Genomic DNA, 25,457 nt, shown 5'->3' on the forward strand with positions numbered 1-25,457 from the left:
TTTGCAAGAAATAAATGACCTTTATTGACAAAATGTAAAACTATGCGCACACGCACAAACACACACAAATAATGTAAAGGACTTTGCATTCTCGCGGCACACAAATTGGCTTTCATTGGTGTAGTGTTGAAAAGAGGTTTCGCCGGGTAATTCGTCTTAGAACTCAGCCAGGAATCCGGAACTAGCAGCCAAAATGAGGAATGTCAGTAGCTGTGAGTTACCCCCCTATGAGACCCTCTCGCTTTCTTGAGATCTACATAGGAGGTGATCCCCTTATCTGAGCACACCTATTCCCAGCCCTGTATTAAAATACTGGGGGGGGGGGAATTCAAGGAAGCCATCATGGGTCTCCATTCCCTTGCGTTCTGCCAGAGGTCTTCCAACAGTGCCAGGTGGCTGCGCAGGAGTTCTCAGGTCGGGTTTGGCATCTGCAAAAAGCTTCGTTCTCAATATAAACTGGCACAAAAGTTTCAAAGGCTTCCAAGACTGGGAGGGTCTATTTCAGGCTCTGTGGGATGGAGAGAAATGAGGGCACCACCATCCCACACAGGGCTTGGGCCAGCCCACCCAGAGGGCAAGGACTCCAGCCCTGATCAAACCTACCCAGCTCCCATCACTCCTTTGTGGCTGCCTGCTGAGACCTAGCCCTTTGCCATGGCCTAGAGCAGGCATCCCCAAACTTCGGCCCTCCAGATGTTTTGGACTACAATCCCCATCTTCCCCGACCACTGGCCCTGCTAGCTAGGGATCATGGGAGTTGTAGCCCGAAACATCTGGAGGGCCGCCGTTTGGGGATGCCTGGCCTAGAGAAAGCACAGCCAGTGTCACTTGGCAGCTGTGCTACTTCCCCTTCACCTGTGTGCCAGGTGAGAGGACTAGGGATGAGCAAAAAGGTGGCCACAAGGGGGGGGGGCATAAAGGAAACACACTGTACAGCTCTTGGGCAGAGACTGACAATGCCCTGTCAGCTCTAGCTAACTGGCAACCGTAGAAACCCAGTTGTGCAAATGACAGACAGCCACACCTTTTCCTAAAGCTCTTCCCGAAATAAGCCTGAAACCAGACGTAGCTGTGGGAACTTACCCCGACTAAAGGGGTTGCACTTCACTTGGTTAGCAGGCCCAGATACTGGCAACCTGCTTTATTAATATAGATTTTTTAAAAAGAAACACAAACAGGATAGGTTAGCTTGCAAACTGAAAAGTTCCAGTGATGCAAGGTTGAGCCATCACAACCGGGAAAACTACATTCAAAGCTGCTTCAAAAAGTTAGCACCCAGGAAAGGTCGAGAACTCGCCAAAGGCTCACGTCGATGCACTTCTGGTTGCCCAAGGCCCAGCACAACAACAACCCCCTCCCCCCCAAAAAAAACCCCGAAGCAGACAGGGAGGCAGCATTCTTCAGCTCGCTCTGGTTCCCTAGCGGGGAAGGACCCTCGATGTCTTTCACCACGCTGGCTCTCTTTGGGGAAGCAAAAGGGCTCCGACTCCAAACAAGAACAGAACGAGGGTGCCTTTTCCCTTGAGATGAAGCCCAGCAACTCAGGTCTGGCACTACCCTCCTTACAAAGCACCTGCCATCTGGAACGGCTCCAAAGGTCTGCATGATCTTGACGACCCCCTTCTCCAGCACGGAGCTCTTCAGCTGCTTTGGCGTTCTGGTTGTTTTCAAAACAAACAATACCCAAAACACAAATCAAGTTCTCCAAGCTGGATCAGCATACATAGCAGAATAAGCTGGAGAGAGCTACGGGCGCCGGTTTTAAGTTGCTCGGAGCAGCTTCTGTAGGGGGCAGGCATCCAAAAATAGGGTCCCCCACCGCCACCAACCCACTTTCCAGCTTACCCCACCTCCGTCTTCTGTTCTGGCTGCTTTGACTGGGCTGCTGATTCTGGCTCAGCTGCTTCTCCGTCCGTCTGTCTGTCTGCCCCCTCCTCCCAAAAATCAAATGAAATCAAACACACGGTGGAGGGTGATACATTTCTCAGGATACCTGGCATGAGCTCCTTCGCCCGTAGCCCAAAGGAAGGAGGAGCGAGAAGAATGTGACTAACTTCATACATCATCATACATCATTATTATTTTTTAAAGTATATAAATGCTTCATGATAAAGCACAATAAGGCACCCTCATGTTTTAAGGCCACATGAAATAGAGGAATTTTGTGTGTGGGGGGGGGTTCTTTCTCAAGTCCTTCTCCTCACCCTCCTCTAGCTCAAAGATCTGATGAAGTATCCTGTCCATTAAGGAATTGCGGGGGGGGGGGGTCGTGCAGATGCTGACAGATGCCAGCTCCAGCCAACTTGGCAACATCTGGAGGGGACACCTGGAGGAATGAGTGTCACCTTAATACTGTTAAAACGGGGGGCACTGTCCCAGCAGAAAGCAAAGAAGGAGCAGGACAGGCATCGGTGGTTCTTAAAACAGCCACTGGGCAAGCGGCCTACAAATGGGAACTTGGCTAAGGTTAGAGTTAAAAAACAACAACGATGATCAATCACTTAGGCCACAGTCCCACCATAAACAGTTAAAGCCCTATGGTGCCCCTTTAAACAGTCCTGGCGTCTCTCAAAGAATTATGGGAGCTGTAGGTTGTTAAGGGTCATTGGAGGAGACACACACCCTGCACCCGCCCCATTCTCCTTCCAGAGCTACAATTCGCAGAGTGATAACAGTCAATCCCTCTCCCCAACGATCTCTGGGAAATGCAGCTCTGGGAGGGGAAATAGAGGGTCTTCATAATTTTAAGCACCCTCAATGAACTACGACGCCCATAATCCTTTGGAGGAAGCCAGGACTGGTTAAAAGTGGTATCCTAGAGCTTTAAAACTTGTGGTGTGAATGTGTGCTTTTTGCCAACCACCTCAACAAGGAATGGCCCCAGTATTTCCCAATCTTAGCACTGTGGATCAAAAAAATAAAAATAAAAATCACAATAATAAGTAAACTGTGCAATTCCAACAAATTAGCAACCACAACGAAAACAACAAGAAAAAGTTCCAGGCTTGTCTTCCTATTGGAGAATCTCAGGTAATGTGCAAAAACAGAGAGAGAAATTGATTCTCCAGAAGCCCATCAGGAGCAGGAATCCCCCTCCTTGGCTCTAGATACAGCTAGGCCGAGGACTAAACGATAGGGCCGGAAGGCTAGAGTGAGGTTTGGAGAATACTAAAGTCTGACGCAGGCAATCGGAACTGATTGACCAGGTTCTGGGGAGTTGTCTAGATAAGGCACAGGTTGGGGCTCCCCTCTTGGGAGCGAAGGAACAACAGCTCTCCTCCAGCTAGAGGGAGACGCACCAATCGCTCCACGTTCCCAAAAAAACACTGTGAAAAAAGGACAGCTCGGCTCACACTCAGGGCAAGTGGCTTCCGCCTTGCTCCCGGGAACACCAGGTGACAGGCGCAGCAGAAATCGGCGTACATAAAGAGCCAAGGGGCTATCTCCCACTCTCCTGCCGTGTCTGAAGCACTTGGGTCACGTTATCAATGCCGTCCTCTGGAACCTGGAAGAGATGGGGAAGGGTAGCAAACCGGCTGTACCAAATAGCATCTCCTCCCTGCAGTACAGCTCAAAGAGGATTTAGAATATTATCTTTTCATTTAACAAAATTTATACAGTAATACCTCGGTTTAAGTACGCTTCGGTTTGAGTACTTTCAGTTTAAGTACTCCGCGGACCTGTCTGGAACGGATTAATCCACTTTCCATTACTTTCAATGGGAAGGTTCGCTTCAGGTTAAGTACTCCGCAGACCGTCTGGAAAGGATTAATCCACTTTCTTTTACTTTCACTGGAAAACTTTGCTTCAGGTTAAGTACACTTCAGGTTGAGTACTCCGCGGGCCCGTCTGGAACGGATTAATCCACTTTCCTTTACTTTCAATGGAAAACTTCACTTCAGGTTAAGTACACTTCAGGTTGAGTACTCCGCGGGCCCGCCTGGAACGGATTAATCCACTTTCCATTACTTTCAATGGGAAAGTTCACTTCAGGTTAAGTACGCTTCAGGTAAAGTACAGACTTCCGGAACCAATTGTGTACTTTAACCGAGGTACCACTGTATGCTGCTTCAGTGCAAAAGACAAACAAACAAACAAGGCCTCTAAATAAAACATTAAAACGATCATATATTTTTAAAAATTAGGTAGGCAGCTGCTCACAATTTGGAGGATGGCCCGACTGACTTACCAGGGCGTGGTCAAAGTTGAAGGTGCTAATGTAATACGCAGAGATGTCTGCATCGGCGAGAGGTTTGGCAATCTGAGCCACAATCCCACATTCATCTGGGGAGGCAAGAAGGCAGGTGATAAGTAAGAAAAACCCTCCCCTTCTCTTAAGCACTGATTGGACCTGGGCAGCACAGGTCACATGCACAGCGTACATCTAAAACGCTATGATACCACTTAAGCTGTCCTGGCTTCCCCTTCCCCCAAAGGATTCTGGGAGCTGCAGTTTGTTAAGGGTGCGGAGAGTAGTTAGGAGACCCCTAAATCCCCTCCCGTTTCGCAGAATTCCATTTCCCAGAATTCTCTGATTGGCCATTAAACCACTCTGGGAACTGTAACCCTGGGAGGGGAATAGGGCGCTCAAAACAACTCTCAGCACCTTCAACAAACTACAGCTCCCAGAATTTTTGGATGTCTTCCCCATTGATTATAATATGGCAGCCAACACCTTCCTTCCAGCGTTTGATCACATGGCTTATGTTTTATTTTATTTATTTAAATACACACACACACATAATATCCCACTTTTCACTATGTTGAGCAGCTTAGACCAAAAAAATATACAAACTATATATATGAGCAGGGTGGCACTGTGGGTTAAACCACTGAGCCTAGGGCTTGCCGATCAGAAGGTCGGCGGTTCGAATCCCCGCGATGGGGTGAGCTCCTGTTGCTCGGTCCCTGCTCCTGCCAACCTAGCAGTTCAAAGTGCAAGTAGATAAATAGGTACCGCTCTGGCATGAAGGTAAATGGTGTTTCCGTGTGCTGCTCTGGTTCGCCAGAAGCGGCTTTGTCATGCTGGCCACATGACCTGGAAGCTGTACACCGGCTCCCTCGGCCAATAGAGGAAAATGAGCGCCGCAACCCCAGAGTCATCCGTGACTGGACCTAATGGTAAGGGGTCCCTTTACCTTTTGGTAGCTCTTAAAATAGCCCCACTAAGGCTGTACCAGCTGCACAAAACACATTTTTACTAGATAACAAGTGCCAGATTTACATATAAGCTAAACAAGCTATAGCTTAGGGTCGCACTCTCCTGGGAGCCCCTAAAAAATTTAAAGTGAAGAAAACTGGATGTACATTTCCAAAATATAAGATAAAAAACAAATAAAATAAAACCCACATACAGCAACAGTGTTTTGTGTTGTGGAGGCTCCTATTTGTTATGTGCAAATGGCTTTAGATCCCTATTAGGTCCATAAATTACCATACAGCATATATTCAACACAAAAAACAGCGACAAATTTGTTGTTGACAAAGGACAGCTGGACATATAAAGGGCCACATTACCTTTAGTAGCTTAGGGCCTCATCCAACCCTGTAGATAACCCACACTTACCAGGTAAGCATGGCTTAAAAGGGAAGGGAACAGAAAGCATCAGCTCTTGCAAGATCTCGCTACCTGCTCGCCTGGAGGAAATTCTAACTCGCCACAGGTGATCAGGTAACTGAGCACTTGCAAGGCTGTACTTTATGGCTAGCATCTCATACTATTAAAAACAACAGCCGACCCTGCGGCTACCAGTTAAGACCGGCCACAAGGAAAAGCAGAGCTCAGAATGTCAGGATGCAGACACTCACTTACCGAAGCCCAAGGGCTGCCCACCGATCCTCACCATCCTCCAGAGCTCCCCTGAGGAGCTGGTCAGCAGGAGGTCGCTGGGGAACCTGGGAGGAGACAGGAGAATTTAGTCACTGCCACCAGGCACCTTTTGTAAAGCCCCACACCCAAGTGACGCTCTGCACTTTCCGCCCTCCAGCTGTTTTTCCTGCCACACAGCAACACACCAGCATGATCGCATCCACACCACGCATTTAAAGCACGCGGCTTAACCAGAAGGATAAAAATCAATGATATTTTTTTAAAAAATTGGATTCTTTTAAAATAAAATGCTTTTTGAGGAAAATATATTACCATCCAAAGGTTATTCCATCATGAAATAAAGATTAGTTTTTTTAATTATGTAGAATAAGGTTGTATATGTTTAATTTTTTTTGGTAAATAAATTCCATTAATCCATTCACAATGTCATGCTCTTCCAGAGGTTTTTGTAAGATTATTGGGCAGTTTCTCTGCCTGCAAGATATTATCACAGATGCTTGGTTTACTTTTGCAGTTCTCAAAACTGAATTTGACTCAACAGAGATCACATGCCTCTTCTTCACAGCAAAAATGTTATAACATGAACAGAGTTGAGAAAAAGACCTTAATCCTATTGTTCTACAAACCTATGAATACAGAATCAACCCCTTCAGTGCTAAGTTTCAAGAAGTTCAGTGAATAGAATAAAAACAATATTTTTCTGATTGTTTGGAGTGGACAGTATTTAAGTTTTTCATGTGTAGGCTGGGCTGACAGTCTAAGTTTCCTAAAATATATATATTTTGTTTTTGTTTAGCCAAATTACTTAACAAACATGGATGTTTGTTTAAGCAAATAACATATGCTGTAATGTTATTGTTTCAGTTGAATAAATCTATTTAAATTCTTATTATTATGGTAATGATTATTTTTCTCCTTCCTAAGAACAACAGAAAAGTTGTCCAAATACAGTATGAATGATTAACCTATTAAACTGGGGATAAAAAAACTAATATGAAAAGTTGTTATTCTAAAAATCTTCATCTACCAGCATATTAAAGTTACACCAGCAAGAATAAGTCTTTATGTAGAAAACTATGATTTAAATCAAGCCTTACTGACTAGTGATTTAAATCGTGATTTAAATCAAATCCACCCTGCTGGGAACTGTAGTGCATTATCTGTGCTTTTACAGTGCTGCATGGATATGACCCTTATTCCGAAGACTGCCACGTGACAAATAGAAATCTCAGCCAAACCACTGCATGAATTCCAGCAATTGCCTAGGAACACAGCAGTGGGCAATTCCCTAAGGCAAACTACGAGGTGCTGTCGCAGGGCTTTCAAGCAGGAAAGGGGATTCCTGCCCTGAAAGGCCCCCCCCCCCCACCAGGAGATGCTTCAACTGGCACTGCACATTGCCATCATTTGTGAAAGACGTTTGTGACCATTCTGGGAATATACTGTGTATGCAGTTCTGGTCCCCTCAACTCAAAAAGGTTATTGCAGCGTTTGTAAAAAGGTTCAGAAAAGGGCAGCACAAATGATCAAGGGAATCCAGCGCCTCCCTATAAGGAAAGGTTGCAGAGTTTGGGAGCTTAGTTTGGAGAAAAGTTCAAGAGGCAACATAATAGACCTTTATTAAAAGACGCATGGCAAGGCGAGAGCAGACAGAGAAGAGTATTTCTCCCTCTCTCATAACCACTGGAACTTGTAAGCCTTTTGACTGATATACTGCACTGGCATGCTATGCTAAATTTCATTTTGTGGGAATGTTCAGCGGGGCTGCAAACAGACACCCCCCCTTCCTCGAAGCAATTAATACGAAAATGAGTGCGGAATTTCCATAATGTTCTGCTACGTTTCCCAGAAGTGGCTTCTGAGTCATGGAAAAGCTCAAATATAATGGGGAAATTAAGAGTTAGGGAAATGTTAGGGACACGGAATAAACCGCCGTGTGAATGCAGCCCTACTCTCAGAAAACATTTCATAGAATCATAGAATCATAGAGTTGGAAGAGACCACAAGGGCCATCCAGTCCAACCCCATGCCAAGCAGGAAACACCATCAAAGCATTCTTGACATATGCCTGTCAAGCCTCTGCTTAAAGACCTCCAAAGAAGGAGACTCCACCACACTCCTTGGTAGCAAATTCCACTGCCGAACAGCTCTTACGGTCAGGAGGTTCTTCCTAATGTTGAGGTGGAATCTTCTTTCTTGTAGTTTGAATCCATTGCTCCGTGTCCGCTTCTCTGGAGCAGCAGAAAACAACTTTTCTCCCTCCTCTACCGGTATATGACATCCTTTTATATATTTGAACATGGCTATCATATCACCCCTTAACCTTCTCTTCTCCAGGCTAAACATACCCAGCTCCCAAAGCTGTTCCTCATAAGGCATCGTTTCCAGGCCTTTGACCATTTGGGTTGCCCTCCTCTGGACACGTTCCAGATTGTCAGTATCCTTCTTGAAATGTGGTGCCCAGAACTGGACACAGTACTCCAGGTGAGGTCTGACCAGCGCAGAAAACAGTGGTACTATTACTTCCCTTGATCTAGATGCTATACTCCTATTGATGCAGCCCATAATTGCATTGGCTTTTTTAGCGGCTGCATCACATCAAACTTTTAATTTAATAAAAGTTTTCCTGCTACCTGCAACAAAGCTGGCACTTACTTCTTCTTGGTCTCAGCATCCATGACGATGGAGATGTAGCCCTCGATCAGCGAAAAGGCAAAGAAAGTAATGGAGTCGAGGTCCTGGCTGGCTGAAGCAGCTTCTTTTGTGGGGCTGAAAAATGGGGTGAGGGAAAAACACATGAGTTGCTAAAATAAAGGACTGAATAGCACTAACTGACCAGCTTTTTAAAAAACTGGAGGGGGGGATCATAATTTTTTATTTGTTTTCAACTACAGTCCAATAACAGCCTCATTATAACAATACCAATTTATATGTCAATTATTAATACCAATCAAATACCAAATTATATAATTTAGTTAAAGTGGGCCCTCCGCATGCTAGAATTGATGGTGTAATGATTTTTATTTATTTCTGCGTTCCAAAATCTTATGTGTTTCAATTACATTCTGGTCATAATAATGATCCCTTATACAACAACTGCAATATTAATAACTTCTATTCATGTTGACACATGAAATGGATTTATAAGACTGCAAATGAGGAACTCAAAACTATATCCTTGTTCTTCTTGTGTGTGGAAATTATTCTGTCTGTGGTGTTTCTTCTTGTCCTTGTAAGATATTATAGCTTTATTTCTTTCCTTCCAGCTGAAGATATATGAGCAATTATCTTCCAATTGAATTAAATTCCAAGTCCTCTTAGCGTGATTCAGTTCACTCCATAAATAATAAAGGATGGGGAAGAGTCAGCTCTAACTTTCCACCGTAAACCTTTTGCAAAATAGAGGTTCCCTCCCATTTTCCGGTTTTTTTTTTACGCACACTTTTCCATTTGTTATATTCCATATTTATAATCCAATTTCTTCCATCCTCACTTGTACAAATATAATTTGAACTAACATTCAGAGGAGGGTTGCTAAATCATAAATGTAGAGAAGAAAATTTTAAATAAAGAAACCGTAGACTCCCCGCTCCGCCCCACTGTCTATTGCACCGAATGAAGTCTTATCTCAAATTCAAACCTTAAAGTCCTTGCTGTTGGTGTGTTCCGCAGTTTGTGACCTCATCTCTTCTAGCACGCGCCTGTACTTTAGCCCAATTAAGCTCCATTTAACAGGAGAACCTCTGCTTCTTAATGGCGGCATTGGAAGGTTTTCGGCAAGCGAAGGGCTTTTACACACACCAGCTCCCTGCCCCCTGCATTCCATGCAGGAGGGAGAGCCAGGTACCGAGACAAACTGCGAGTGAAGCCCGTCCCCCCCGTCCCTGGGGAGAATTTGCAAGGATGATTACCCTCAATCATTCTTGCTTTTCCTTCGCCAACGAACTCCCTGCTGTCGTGGGGGCTGCCTCCACTAAGACAGAGCGGAACCGGAAGCTCCCAAAACAATTAAGTTTTGATCTTTGCACAGAAAACAGACCATGGTTGGTGTCCGCTACACCTTTGCTGTGCTCTTACCTGTTTGAGTAGAACAGGACATCAATGAGGATTGTGGCGATAGCGGGCAAGGAGTCTGGAGAGATGCTCAGGATACAGAACCTATTTTGGGGGCTCTGCACAGGATGGACAGTGGGGTTCACATCTAAGGACAAGAGACAAAAGTGTTAAGACACCTGACACGGCAACAGCCAGAATTCCCAAGCAATTGGCTTGGACCAGACAAGGGAATGCCTTGGCAATGACAGGAGAATTTCCAAGCAGAGGAGCAGGGCTGAATTGCATTTGCACAACACCTGCAGCAACAGCCCATTTGGCTAACAGCCATCTTCATTTTCTCCCTCTCATTGCACTAGAATTTGGAGACATCCAACAACGTTGAATTTTGTTGTTGTTACAATTTAATACCCACCCATTCACCGTAAGGCCCCTCTTCTCTTGCAATCACAGAAACATGGCGAGTCCTAAAAACCCACATTTCGAGTGTCAAAATTTCAAACACTGCTCAGGTCCATATAGTTTGGTTACTGGATTCTTTTAACTGCCTGCTCAATTTTACCTTTATAGTTTTTTATGTTTTAAATCTGCAGTTCTCAATGTGGGGCACATGCCCCACAGGGGGGCAATTTGATTTTTAAGGGGGTCAATTCGAGAAGAAAATAAATCGACTGGATATCACTAAATGAGGAGACTTGAGACTGAAGCAGACTAAATTGGTACCCAATATAAAATCTCTCTGCAGCAGCCATGAAGCACAAGGATCTCACTAACTTTAAGTCTAATTATCGTGAGGTGAGCTCAAATTTTATATTTACGCATTTCAGTTTCCTATTATACGTTTTGAAACTTTATTTGCTACTTTTTCATATCACTTCATCTTGTTGTTGTTGTTACAATTTCTCAGTACTTCACCTGTCCTTTCGTTCTTTCATTTTTCTCTTTCATGGGTGCCATGTTCTTTGGAAGTTTGTTTAGACCAAGTTAATGGCCCTTTAGGCTTCCTCCACGTGAATAGGAGTTCACTTTTCGAATAATAAGAATTTCCGTATTTTTCCATATATAAGACTAGGCATTTTTTATTTTAAAATTCTGCAAAAAAAATTGGGGGTCATCTTATACTCTGGGCAATCTCCCCCCATTTTCTCAATTTGGAGTCCCCCCAAAGAGGGGGCGTGTTATACACGGAAAAATACAGTGTATGTCACAGGGGGGAGGCGTGCACCAGGATTTTAGAGATGCTTGGTGGGGCACGGCCCAAAAAAAAAAGTTGGGAACCCCAGTTTTAAATGTTTCCTGGTTTTCTACTAAGAGAGTGGCGACTGATAAAAAAAAATATTTTAAATCAGCCAACAGCTCCCAGGGCTTTGTTTGCAAGGTTAAAGCACAAATCCCCCTATTGTCTAAGCAAAACAAAAAGATACTTTCTTCTCCTCTGAGCATCAACACAATGGATGAACTTTGTCCCCATCGGATTGGCCTGACATATTTGATAAAACAGGGTGGCGGTGGAGACAAGGAATCCAATTTCAAAGGCTCCAAAGGAGGCCATAAAGTTACACAGAGGCTGTTTCCACTGCAGCCCTCTCTTGTTCCAAAAAACTCACCTTGCTTTGGCTTGAGGAACCCGTTGGTCACGTCGTCACAGCTCGCGGGGACCGGCTCCCCGTTCACCTCCTTGTAAATATCGAATTCGCCTTGCAGGGTGTGGATCACGACAGGGAGGTCCTTCTCCCGCACCTGGAAAAAAGAGCCACGGTCGTCGCCGGTGCAGAGTGGCAGCTGGTGCCCTTTGGGGTGGGTAGGGAGGAAGGCAGGGAGGCCAACAGTAGGTGGCGCCAGTGGCAAGTGGAGCCAACTAATTTGAGCATTTTTCAGGGCCGATGCTAGGGTTTTTGGCGCCCTAGGCGAGGTCACCTTCTGCCCCCCCCCCCAGTGTGAATGGCTAGCCCGCCCCTCGCCCGGCAACGGCGGGAGAAGAAGAAAAAAAGGAAGCTGCAGCCTCGCTCGGCCAGCAGCTTCTTTTTTATTTTTTCTTCTCCCAGCGTTGCCGGGTGAGGGGCGGGCCAGCGAGGAGGGGCGTCATGCCAGTCAGCCACTAGCGTGGCGCCTCACTAGCCCGCCCCTCACCCGGCAACGTCAGGAGAAGAAAAAAAATAAGAAACAAAGCCACAGGCAAGGGCGGCGGCTGGGGGGTTTGGCGGGCAGGCTGGGCAGCGCCCCCTCCATTTTGGCGTCCTAGGCGATGGCCTAGTTCGTCTAAATGGACGCGCCGGCCCTGGTCCCCCATCCTCTTCTTCCTTCAGTTCTACAAGGGGAACACAGAGGAGGAGGAGGAAACTGACAGACAGGGCCTCTCCCCTTCATTGGTTGTAAGAAGGCAGGCAGGTGAAGGCAGGTTGAGGTTGGTGGGGCACTGCCCCATTTGCCCTAGCTGACCAGCCTCCACTGGTGGTGGCCCAAGAGGCTGAAAGTCTGCAGATCGAATACTGGCTCTGGCCAAAACTCATCTGATGCCCTTAGGAGAATCTCCTTTTGTTATGCATAAGATCAACAGCCTAGGAAAGGGGTCAGCAACCTTTTTCAGCCGTGGGCCAGTCAACCGTCTCTCAAACTACCTGGTGGGCCGGATGATTTTTTTGGGGGGGGGGGGAATGAACGAATTCCTATGCCCCACAAATAACCCAGAGATGCATTTTAAATAAAAGCACACATTCTACTCCTGTAAAACACTAGGCAGGCCCCACAAATAACCCAGAGATGCATTTTAAATAAAAGGACACATTCTACTCATGTAAAAACATGCTGATTCCCGAACCGTCTGCGGGCCAGATTGAGAAGGCAATTGGGCCGCATCCGGCCCACGGGCCTTAGGTTGCCTACCCCAGGCCTAGGACAAGAGTTTTAGGAACCTCGGGCCTAGGTGCTAAGTGTGGCCTTCTAAGTCTGTCTATCTGGTGTTCGGCCACACCCCACATTGGCGTTGCTTCGTGCCCTCCTTGAGTGGTTCCTGCGTGGCTGGAATGTGTCTTTGCACTCTGATCATGCCTCTTGCTTGTCCAAATGGAGGATAGAGAAGGAAGGTGGGAGTGTGTGCAGAAACTAGCCTACTGTACAAAGGTTAAATTTACATCCATTTCACCTCGGGCACTGCCCAGAACGGAATGTGGCCCCCAAAAGGTTGCCCAGAACAGAATGCGGCCCTCAGCCTGAAACCAATTGTCTACCACTATCCTATGATTAAAGAAAACAGGTCTTTTTTTCCCCTGGGCCACATTCACACCAAACATTTGAAGCATTATAACACCACTTTAAACAATCATGGCTTCCCCCAAAGAATTCTGGGAGCTGTGGGGGTTGGAGTTTGGGCCTTTGGGAAAACAAAGCGCTCAACCAGTAAGAGCCAGCCCTTCCTCAGGTGGCCTCCTCCCCTTACAATTGTCAATTGTCTCCTCTGGGGATGGGGGGGGGGAATCACCCCCAAAGACTCACCAGGATGAAGTCTGTCTGATAGGTGGAGAGCATGAGCACCGAGACGTTGTGCTCTGCCAGTGGTGCAATGACGGACTTGGCGATCTTGGTGACCCCAATAGGCTGGAGGTTGGCGGAAGCGCTGCCATTGGATGAGACATTGAGCACCAGCCAGGTGGAATCTACGACTTGCAGGAACTCAGACGGAGGCAGCTCTGGAAGACAAGGGTGGGGGGGAGATCCAAGATTTGTTTTTGTGCTCCCCCCCAAAAAAAATAGAATACTACTGATGAAGTACAACTTATGTTCATCAGCTAAAATTACAAATATTACACACAACTGTCTACGCAGGTCAAAGCCTGAACTAAATCTCTTTATCTTCCTATATACATAAGAACGTAAGGCTGTCGTCACAACAGGACAGCAGGCAGGCAAGCAAGCAAGCAAGCAAGCAAGTGGGCAGTGCTGGTGGCCCAAGTGAGCTGTTTAATGGAGGGAGGCAAGCATTCCACAGAGGTTTAGCAAGCAGGGGGTGGGGCTTTGGCAAAGCTGTGAAAAGACAGTGAAGGAAGTGGGTAAGGTCGAATGAAGGGGGTGTTGCTCAGATGTGGAGGAAGGGTGGTTGACAAAGGGGTTGGCAGGTAGGCAGGGCTGACAAGCAGAGAAAACGGGGCAGTAGCCCCTAGTATCCACAAAAAAGATTACCCGAACAACCAAGTTTATCCCCTTGCACAGACCTGCAAGATTACGTAGATTGGGGAAATTCTACTCGCAGCAATGCACCCTATTGAATATTACAGGGTGATGCATCTTTTTGTACTGCAGAGTGTGTAGCACTTAGGAATGTTTAAAAAATATGGATTAAACTGTTTGGAGGGACTTTTAATTAAATAAACAAAATGGTGCTACAGTTTTTACATGGAAGTTGTTTAAAAACAAACAAAAAACTTGTCTCTTATTTTAAAATGATCCAGGGAACTTCACAGAATTTTGATTTCCAGTGAGGTTTTGGAATCAGAAGCAGCAGTTTACTGCAAGACCCCAAGACCCTTGCCTCCCCACTTCCCTGCCAATGGGCTCTGATGTCTTTGGCAAGCCCGTTCCCACCTAAGACAAACTGTCCCTCTAACCAGCGATTTTAGCGCCCGCTCTCTCTCTCTCTCTCCCTCTCTCCAGAATGAAGCAGAGCCAAAAAGGGGGCTTGGAACAGTCCCCAGCCAAGGAGGGAAGCAAGTACACGGCGTTCTCGGCCAACAAGGATTCTTGTTGATTCAGCTACTCCAGAGATTTAATTCAGAAGATAAGAACTGCCTTTGCTCGACCAGACCAAAAGACACAACGAGGATGAACTAGAAGAGGCTGCTGGATTAGACCACTGGCCCATCAAGGCCAGCACCCTCTTCTCACAGTGGCAAACCCGCAAGCAGGAACCGGGCACAAGAGCACTCCCCCCCCCCCAGCAAGCGGCCTTTATAAGCCTTAACATAGAAGACGCCTGCTGAATCTCTATTGGAAGAGCACCCCAAAATTTAGAAACCTGCACTATTCAAGGTTCTAAGTCAGAACTTTAACCCAAGCTTCTAACACTTACAAATATCCAAGAGATGGCTTCCTTCCCTACAGACCTTCTCAGGTGTTAAAATCTGAGGTGTGTGTTTTCACCCTATTCCTGTGGCTGTAACCTGTTTTAACTCTTCTTAATTTTAAGTTTTAAATTGCTGTAACTCACCATGGGGCCTGCTGGTGAAGAGTGGGTAATCAATTTAGTAACCGTCATAATAACGATGATGATTTAAAATAATAATAATAATATTGAGGATACCTGCTGAATCTTTACTGGCAGAGCATTCCAGTTTAGAACCCTGCACTGCGCAATGTTCTAAATGAGAACCTTACTTTAACCCAAGGTTCTAACTCAGAATGTTAACTCAAGATTCTAACTTGCAGATATTCGGACGCAACACATGATAGGGGTGGGGCCATGAGGAACTCAACAGACGGGTGCAAAAGGTGTTCCTGCTCCCCCTCTTGTGCCATGGGAAATGTACAAAAGGCAGCTGGCTTGGGTGCCAAGGCACATCCACATACCGTATCTACATTTATTTATGGAGGGAGGGGGCAGTGCAGGTGGGAAGCAAAGCTGTTGCGTTCTTTGCCGGCGCTGCCTACCCTTCCCAACGGAAGGCAAAGGGTTACTTTCGAATGGGCCTTTTGGGAGCTTCTGTTCCAAGGAAACAGGATGGAGTCCTTCAGAAGAACAATGGCCCACCAGGCTGTAGAAATCCTGGGAACGAGAGCAATGATTTCTCAAAAAAAAACTTCAACCAAGAAAGCACCAGAGCTTTTTATCCAGAGAATTAAAACTGCATCTTGACTTCTAGCGGGGGGGGGGGGGGCGAACACTGGCAAATCAGCTGCTCTCAATTTCCAAGGGGGCGGGAGGGTCAGAATGGCCCTTTTAAGAGAATCTGGTGTGAACGAAAGCAAACATCTCGGAGGCAAGTTATCAAAGTTGTGTAAATCCCAGTCACTGCCTGGAGAGAATGCTAAACACTGGAGATCCCAGAGAAGGACCCCCCCCCATGGCCTTTCCAGGTTGCCTATACACCATACAGTACTGCAGCACCCATACTTTGGAACTCCCTGCCACTTGACATCAGGCAGGCATCTTCACTGCACTCTTTCTGGTGCCTGCTTAAAATATTTTTGTTTATGCGTGTATCAGGACATGGACGGCACACAGAATGTTGGGTGCTTGGACCTATTTTTGCGGATTAAAAAAAAAATGTTTAACATATTTTCTTTTCTTTTTTTTACTGGTAATTTTATTGTTTCCTTCTTTCTGTAAGTTCTTCCGAGGTCTGCTTGTTTGTTTTACAATCGAGCGGTATATGAGATAAATAAAATGGGGGGAACCCCCAAAATATCCTTTGGCTGAGTAAAAAACCAAGACTTCACCTGCCTGGCCTCTTCCAGCTTCTCTCACACAAGCAGCCAGGTAGCCACAATTATGCATCACTCAAATGGACTGTGTGTGTGTGTGTGTGTGTGTGTGTGTGTGTGTGTTGCTTTTCCATGGGAACGGCACCAAAAGAAATCACAGCTTGGGAAGGCCACGCCTTCCGTCCGCTCTGAAAAATGTCCTGCCAAAGCCATTCTGGAGTAGATCCAGGAAGCAGCTATACAAAAGCTGCTGTTGTCAGCAGTGACCCGGGGCAGCTTCCTATCTCCCTTCCTGTGGCCCTGCTCCCTCTTCCCCATGGGGTAAATAAAACAGACGCGCACAATACCAACATCTGCTCTCCATCTGTTCCCTCCTATACTTGGAAAAAGCAGAGAACAGCAGGGAGATTTTCTTTTTCCTCTCTCTCTCTCTCAATCTCTTGATAATGCTCAAAATTAAGTCCAGGGCGGGGTCACCTGGCAAAATTGATCAACAGCACATAGGAAGTTGCCTGCCTTATAATATCAGTGTGTTAAGTCCCTGCAGGCCAGTATTTACCTGCTCTGACCAGCAGCATCTCGTACTAAGGAAGGATACTTTTCATTTTTTAAAAAAAAAAAAGACTGGAGATGCCAGAAATTGAGCCAGGGGCTGTCTGCATGCAAAGGATGTTGCCTGCCAACCCCCATAAAAAAACATCCTTTTCTCAGGGCTTCCTGGACTAGATGAACTTTTGCTCCAATCCAGCTAAGGCTCAGTGGCAGGTCCTAAATCCTTTCCCCACATTGCTTTTTGTCCAGGCGTTCTGAGACCCATAAGGTTGGGTTCTGATCCATGCATCTGAATCCTCAGAATTTTCCGTTTTATTTTTATCTTTATATTACTAGTGTTTTTATATGACTAGGTTTACAATACTTTTTTGTTTTAAGGATATATTGTTCAGCTTTCTTAGATCATATGTGAAGATTTTTTTTAAAAAGTACCATATGAATGCTCTTAAATAACTGTAAACTCCAACCAAGGTGCCAGTTAAGACCCAAAAGGCATAATAACCTTGTGATAGGCCATTTCACCATCAGAGAAAAATGCTTTTTTTAAAAAAGCAAAGAAAATTAAACCCGGAAAATTGCATTTTCAGGGATGGGGAATTATTCATATTCTATCTGGCATTTTGGACTCTCCCCAGGCCCCGCCTCCTCTCTCGTCTTGCTTTACACCAGGCACCCCCAAACTTCGGCCCTCCAGATGTTTTGGACTACAATTCCCATCTTTCCCAACCACTGGTCCTGTTAGCTAGGGATCATGGGAGTTGTAGGCCAAAACATCTGGAGGGCCGCAGTTTGGGGATGCCTGCCCTACAGCCAGATGTGGGAGAGGGGTATGGGAAGAGTGTAGACACTAGCTCAGTGTTTCCCAACCTTGTGCCTCCAGCTGTTTTTGAACTACAACTCCCATCATCCCTAGCTAGCAAGACCAGTGGTCAGGAATGATGGGAATTGTAGTCTCAAAACCTCTGGAGGCACAAGGTTGGGAAACACTGCACTAGCTTACCCTACAAAGGCATCACTTTACATTCATTGCTCCCACCTATTTTTCCCTCTGGCCATGCCCACCACTGACATGTGGCCCCCAGAATATCACTCAGAAAGGAATGTGGCCCTGAGGCTTAAAAAGTAACAGCTTAAGCCCCAAGTATTCCTTTATTGGCATGTATAAGCTCTTCCTTCACCATAACATTCCCCCTTGAGGGTTTCACGCAGCTCTGTGCAAGTAACCCCGGTGACACACACTAAATTAAACTGAATCAACAGCTGTCGGAAATGGCAACAATACCATGCTGGGAGTCAACACACAGAAAGGACAGACATTGGTACCTTTAAAGCCTTCTTCATCCAGCATGATCGTATAGTCTTCAGGAGTCTCTGTCAAGCTGAAGAATTTGCACCTGGGAAGACAGAAGAAGAAATTTTTTTTAAATTTTTAGCCAACTGCACAAATGTTTGCTAGCCTTTGAAAATAGCACCCTTTGAAAAAAGCACCCAGAAATTTCAAGTAGCCCAAGGTGTGGCAGGCAGGCAGGCAGTTTTGAAGGGAGTCAAATATATATTATATATATATATATATATATATATATGCATGCTACATATATATGCTACATATATATTACTCCACATGCATCTGCTTCCAAATCATTTCCAAGCCTAGCACAAGTGCCAGCTGCTACATGCAACTAATGGCTGGCTAATGGGAGGCAAAGTCAACTCAGGAACCTGCCTATTACATTCAGACCACTGGCCCATCTAGCTCTGTACTGTCCACAGTCCGCACAGATTGGCAGAGTCTCTCCAGGATTTCAGGCATATTATTTTATTATTATTATTAATACCCTGCCCATCTGGCTGGGTTTCCCCAGGCCACTCTGGGCAGCTTCTAACAAAATACTAAAATACAATAATCCATCAAATATTAAAAGCTGTATTAAAATATTAAAACAGGGCTGCCTTCAGAAGTCAGATAGTTTATTTCTCTGACATCTGATGGGAGGGCGTTCCACAGGGCGGGTGCCACTACCGAGAAGGCCCTATGCCTGGTTCCATGTAACTTCGCTTCTCGCAGTACGGGAACCGCCAGAAGGCCCTTGGCGCTGGACCTCACTCAGTGTCCGGGCTGAACGATGGGGGTGGAGACCCCAGCCCTACCTGGAGAAGCCAGGGATCGAAGCTGGGACATTCTACAAGCAAAGCAGATGCTTTGCCACTGAGCTACAGCCGTGCTTATTCTAGTTTTCTTCCCATTCTCTCATTCCCATTCTCCCTTGCAAAATTCCAGCAGACGCTTCTGCAATTCTCATGACAAAAAGCTTGAGGGGAGAAAAACATGACCCCATCTATTTCTCAATCCCTGGAAGTTTTTGAGCAGAGGCTGGGTGGTCATTTGTCATGGATGCTTTAACTGAGAATCCTGCATTGCAGGGGTTTGGACTAGATCAGGCTTCCTCAAACTCGGCCCTCCAGATGTTTTAAGACTACAATTCCCATCATCCCTGACCACTGGTCCTGCTAACTAGGGATCATGGGAGTTGTAAGCCGAAAACATCTGGAGGGGCAAGTTTGAGGAAGCCTGGACTAGATGATCCTTGGGGATCCCTTCCAACTCTACAATATACTATTCTATTAATTCTATTTCACATTTCTACCGGTAGGAGTCAACATCAATTACCTAGATAGAACTGTAACTGTTCAGTTCTGCTTCTACCAAGAGGGCATAGGAATTTGTTCATTTTTTTCCTCCAAAATATAGTCCGGCCCCCCACAAGGTCTGAGGGACAGTGGACCGGCCCCCTGCTGAAAAAGTTTGCTGACCCCTGTTGCTGCAAGTTATATGCCATTTCAGCAAAACACAGTTTAAAAACAAACCAGAAACTCCTGACAGCCGAGAACTTGCAATTGTAACATACCAAGAAAGTAAGGTAAAATATTACGAATGGCGAATAAATGTTCTGATTGCTGTAGAACTAAATCCATTGGTATTTTGGGGAAGAGAAAACCAATCCCAACTATGCATGGAAGAAATTCAGATTATTTCACTACAGAAACTTCCTAATTCCATGTTGAAAATAAACCAGGCAGTGGTGGATCCTATGCAAGGCAGAACTCCATCCTGAGGATTTTAACAGAACTTGGGGCAGTACCGCGATTTTAAAAGGCAACAACAGCCAAACCCTACGCCAAAGGATAAATGGACATAAATCTGACATCAGGAACCATAAGACAGAGAAACCAGTAGGAGAACACTTCAATCTCCCAGGACTTTCTATACAAGATCTCAAAGCAGCTGTTTTATTACAGAGAAATTTCAGGAACAGACTGGAAAGTGAAGTTGCTGAATTGGAACTCATTACCAAGCTTAAAACCATGGAGCCACCTGGGATGAATAGAGACATAAATCTGACATCAGGAACCATAAGACAGAGAAACCAGTAGGAGAACACTTCAATCTCCCAGGACTTTCTATACAAGATCTCAAAGCAGCTGTTTTATTACAGAGAAATTTCAGGAACAGACTGGAAAGTGAAGTTGCTGAATTGGAACTCATTACCAAGCTTAAAACCATGGAGCCACCTGGGATGAATAGAGACACCGGATTCTTATCTCATTATGCATGATCAAGCTTTCTTTAGCGCCTCAGCCCTTGCTTTCCCCCCCCCCCCCAGGACTAATTGCAGTCATCAGCAGCCGTTAACAGCCATCCACAGGTTTACCACTCCCATCAGCCCATCACCCATTCCCACCCACCCCCACCACCCTCTGTATATATATATAAGGGTCTGACACTTCTGTTTCCAGTGTATCTGAAGAAGTGTGCATGCACACGAAAGCTCATACCAAAATAAAAACTTAGTTGATCTTTAAGGTGCTACTGAAGGAATTTTTTAACAGCAGCCTTGGATTGCCAAAAGACCAAAAATTTAACAATGGTGGTGTCTGAAGAATTTTTATTTCACACACCCCCAACCCACCCCTCATTCGCTCCGCAGTGTTGGGGACTCTAAATCTTGATGTGATCTCATGTAACCTCAGCCGCTACAGAGCTATTTGGACTGGGCTGGGTGATGGGACTACGAAACCAGAACATGAGCAATGAAATTATCTGCTTCAGATCAGTGATTCCCAAACTTTTTCAAGCCACCATAAACTCATTCCCAGTGCCCCTGAGGGATAGCTCCATCGGTAAAGCAGGAGGCTCTTAATCTCAAGGTCATGGGTTCGAGCCCCATGCTGGGCAAAAGATTCCTGCATTGCAGGGGATTGGACTAGGACGATGCCTTTCAACTCAATGATTCACCACCCTATAAAATGCATTATTCAGAACAGAAGTTTGCATGACCCACTAAGGAAGGTAAATAGCACAATAACATCCAAAACAGTAGCAATTAATCGTGCATTCATTCAAAATCCGATTTAAACTAAAATTAATTAATTCGGCACAACTGATAAAACTTGATCCAGCGATACCAGCTTCCCAAAGTCTGACAGTCATTTAGCAAGAGTCTTAGATAAGAGGCTTAGATTACCATCTTTAGTTAACTACTTCGCTGCTCAGCAAACTCTTAATGTGGACAAAGGGATACCAGTTTCCCAACATCTGGGATAGGTCACTCAGTAGAGCAGGAGACTCTTTTAATCTCTGGGTCACAGATTCGAGTCCCGCACTGGGCAAAAGGGGGGTTGGGCTAGATGACCCTCGAGAACCCTTCCAACAATTCTACAATTCTATGATTCTAAGTCACTTAGCAGGAGCCTATTTCCACTGCCCCCTAGGGGGGCAGTACCTCCCATTTCGAAAACAGCTGCTTTAACTGAAAGAGCACAACGCAGGGGCTCTCTCTCCAATTCCAGAATCCAAACGCAGGACTCTTGCAAGTGTGGAACTCCAGAAGTATTTCCCTGTGGACTGACTTCTGGAGTTCCAGACTCGCAAGAGTTCTCTTCTCCCCACCCCCCACCCCCCGCAATGCATGCATTTTTTATTCTGGAATCGGAGAGGAAGCCCCTGTGTGTATTTATATATATTGGAAAGAGAGGGGCTGCCAGCCAAATGCGAGATCCAGTTGGAAGGGCTGATCCTGTAATTGTAATTGACCCTGTAATTGTTTGCTTATTCTCTGCAAGGCGGGTGAGCTGAGGGTGTTAGTTAGGTTGTTTTTGCCAGCCTTTGCAAGCCGACTGTAGGAGGAAAAAAGTAGGGGGGGGATACATTTTCAATCCTAAGGGAAGGATTTTTATTTTATTTATTTATTTATTTATTTATTTTAAAAAAAAACCTACTGGTTTTTTTCCACATTTGACTCCAAGCACAAAGGGTGGGAGTGCTTATAAGTGGAACGTATTTAAAACCTTGGCCTGCAATTTGGAGGGACTGAAGGGCTTGCTTTGAAAAACAGGAGAAAGAAGCAGAGTTCCACCAGCAAGAATAGTCTGTTGTTACTACAAGAATATTACCACTTGCTTACCCAACACCCAGCTTTTAACCCTTAGTTTGGGAGAAGAGGCACACAGAGACCAGATTTGCCTGTTTGAGGTAGGGTTGGGTCTTCAACTGCTTGTCCTCTGGGCTTTAAACAGGGTAGCACATTCTGCGTTACAAGATGCTGAGCAAAGAAACCGGCTGCCAAAACAAGGCTCACACATTTAACCCAGATAAAGAAACAGAAGTGTTTTCAATAATTCCCTGAACCAGAGTTTGCAGCAAAGCACCCTGCGTATCCTATAAGATCCCACGCGAAGCAAGAGTTTGGAGGCAATCCTTGCTATGTCCAAGTGGGGTCAGGATTGCATCTGCCACCACACACGACACACCCCTTCTTGGCTCAACAGCAGGATCCCTTGGTACAAGCACAGAGGACCCAGTCCTCTCCCCAAATGAGGTTTACTCAGAAGGCTCCACACACTCCCTACAGCTCGCAGGTACGTGGGCCCAATCCTGCAGCGACAAAAGAGGCTTTCGCACATTGCACTCAAAACAATGCACTCTTGTGTTTGTGCATTCCCACAACCTCCTAGTAGACTCATATACACGCACGGAGGAAACCAAACCCTTGAGAGAGAAGAAAAATGTGGTCCAGTTCTCTCTCTCTCTCACACACACACACTCACACACACACATACATACAAACACCATAGCTGCCAAGTTATCCCTTTTTTAAAGGGATTTTCCCTTATGCTGAATAGGCTTCCTCGCGAGAAAAGGGAAAACTTGGCAGCTATGACAAACACAAACACACACACCTCCTTTACTCACCGACACAACCGCTTGGACCACATGTGCACGTACCCCCCTACACCCCAATCCACACGTTCAACATACCACCTTGGTCCATCCCCACAACTTCGCAGTATGCACCCAATCCTTTGCGGCACTTGAGCGCACTTAACAGGGACCAATTCTGCCCCTTCCCCAAAGGGCTTCACTCTGCGGATGGTGCACAACACTCAGCACGCCTCCTTGGCCCATCTTCCCACAACCTCCATCTACACGTGCGCGGGCTTATAAAAATGGGGCTCGGCAACCTTCGCTAAATGAAGCCTTCTCCTCGATACTCTCGCACCCCCTTTCCGTCCTTCAACCCCTTGGTACACGCGAGTGTGAGTACGCACGACACGCATACACGCCGCTAGGAACCCGAATCCGACCCCGACCCGGTGGGGCACCTGCTTCGCTGGGGCAGCAGCAGCATCTTGAGCAGCGGGTGCGTGTAGAGCCAGAGGCCGCCGCGAGCCAGGCTCAGCACCCGCACGCGGGGCTCCAGGATCCGTAGGTCCATCGCGGCGGCGGCCCGAAGCGCGCGTCTCGGCAGCGGCAAGGCCGGATCGTAACCCCGGCGCTCGGCTATAGGCGAACCCGGGGCCGCGGCGCCGCCTCCTCAGCCAGGCCTGGCCCGGCCTACGGGGAGGAGGCTCGCCCGCCCCGGGATCCACCCACCGCCGCCTCCTTTCCGCCCCTTGGCTGGCTGCCTGCCTGCCACCATGGGCGCCGCTGGAAAGAGGAGGGGTGTCGGGACTCAGGCAGCCCACCTGAGAACGCAGGATGCTGCCTTATGTCGAGCCGGACCCTGACCCACTAATGATATAAAATAGAAGCACCTTCCTTGTTCTCTTTCCCTCGAATGAAAACGCTGAGCATGGAAAAAGTCGCCTCTCCTCCCAAGTGTGGAAAATTTCAGCCCCGTGGCCAAATTTTGTGGAAAGTTACAGGCCGCTTTGATGACTGCTCAGTTCTAAAGAGACCTGTTGTGCAACTGCCTGGCTACTAAGTTTTATTTCTGGTAAATCCAGGTCGTACTAGGATATGCTTTAATCTCCAGCATTCAAAAAGTCAAGAACTGCAGCTGCCTTTCCGCTTAATCCTCAACACACTGCTACGTACCTGTGTCCTAAAGTTGTAGCAACGCTGCATTTGACAACCTGGTGCCCTCCAGATGGCTTGCACTACAACTCCCATCAGCCCAAGTGCTGGCAGTTCTCCCCGCCTCCCTCCCCTGTTGTGCAGAAAGGCCAAGAGAGGTCTTTACAGCTGGGAAATTCTGTTTAAATACACACAACACACACACATCAAAGAATTGTAGAGTTGGAAGGCACTGGGGGAGCTGCATAATGCATGACAAATGGCCAGCCAACCTCTGCTTAAAAACCTCCAAGAAAGAAGACTTCTCTTGGGAGTCTGTCCCCCTGTCGTTCTTCCTGATGTTTAGTCAGAATCTTCTGTCTTGTAACTTGGAAGCCATTGGCAGGGCCGGCCCTAAGGCAAGGCTGGGTGCCGCAATGCGCCAGGGGGCGCCGCACTGCGCCCGCCAAACAGCTGTGCTGGAAAACGGGGGGGGGGCGCCAGAGGGATCTTCGCACCACAGTGCCACGGCGCCAGCAGGAGCGGAGCTAGGGCTTTTTACGCCCTAGACAAAAACAGCTGCCGCCCCCCGGGCGCATGCGCCATGACGCACGCACACCGCAGATGCCCCTGCGTCCCCTCCATTGGCGGGAGGAGCGTGGGCCAAGGGGGGAGCTCGGCGCCCTCCCGCCTGTGGAGGGGACGCTTTGAGCTCCTCAGCGGCGGTGGCAGCAGGGAGCGGCGGCGGCAGCAGCGCCCATAGCTGAAGGCTTCAGCTGCGGGCGCTTGCTTGCCGCTTGCTCGCTGCAGCCGCTGGGGAACTCACAGCGTCCCCTCCGTGGGCGGGAGGGCGATGAGCTATCCTTTTGGTTCGCACTCCTCCCGCCTGTGGAGGGGACGCTGTGAGTTCCTCGGGGAGCGAGCGGGCGGCGGCGGCGGCGCGGGTGTATTGCAGGGCAGGCTCGGCAGTGCCCCCTCCATTTTCGCGCCCTAGGCAATGGCCTAGTCCGCCTAAATGGACGCACCGGCCCTGGGCGCCAGATATGCTTAAGATGGCCCTGGCCATTGGTTTGGGTCCTACCCTCCAGAGGAGGACAAAGCAAGCTCGCTCCATCTTCCGTGTGATAGCCATATTTTTCTAGAAAAAGAGGTGCCAGAGCTCACCATGAACTTTCCCCTTTTTCTCTTAGAATGGCAATGGTGCCCACCTGAGAGGTGCTGGAGCTGAGCTTGGGAGGGAGCCTTGACAAAGGTTCTCTCCTGGCTCCCTAACCC

The 25,457-nt window shown here is 47.0% G+C and overlaps 1 protein-coding gene across 1 annotated transcript; it reads right to left on the reverse strand.

Moving 5' to 3' along the window:
* On the reverse strand, positions 1-23,729 carry CASTOR1 (cytosolic arginine sensor for mTORC1 subunit 1). The gene is made up of 9 exons (XM_035098799.3): positions 23,510-23,729; positions 18,173-18,243; positions 13,376-13,569; positions 11,491-11,623; positions 9,908-10,031; positions 8,486-8,599; positions 5,813-5,895; positions 4,190-4,284; positions 1-3,505 (listed from the first exon to the last, which is right to left on the reverse strand). Exons 1-9 carry the CDS (start codon positions 23,620-23,622, stop codon positions 3,440-3,442), a joined length of 993 nt encoding a protein of 330 aa, XP_034954690.3. The 5' UTR covers positions 23,623-23,729; the 3' UTR covers positions 1-3,439.
* Positions 23,730-25,457: the final 1,728 nt, after the last annotated feature.

The sequence above is a fragment of the Zootoca vivipara genome, chromosome 16 (genome assembly GCF_965207765.1).
Source record: "Zootoca vivipara chromosome 16, rZooViv2.hap1.1, whole genome shotgun sequence".
In the NCBI taxonomy this organism is placed as follows: domain Eukaryota; kingdom Metazoa; phylum Chordata; class Lepidosauria; order Squamata; family Lacertidae; genus Zootoca; species Zootoca vivipara.

Bases quoted from the DNA above. Each gene is read 5' to 3' on its own strand.
- CASTOR1 (XM_035098799.3), bottom strand. From the start codon at position 23,622: ATGGACCTACGGATCCTGGAGCCCCGCGTGCGGGTGCTGAGCCTGGCT. The intron at 10,032-11,490 runs GTGAGTTTTTTG...TCTTGTCCTTAG, and splicing joins GTTCCTCAAGCCAAAGCAAG to ATGTGAACCCCACTGTCCAT. The intron at 4,285-5,812 runs GTAAGTGAGTGT...TTGCCTCCCCAG, and splicing joins TGGGCAGCCCTTGGGCTTCG to ATGAATGTGGGATTGTGGCT.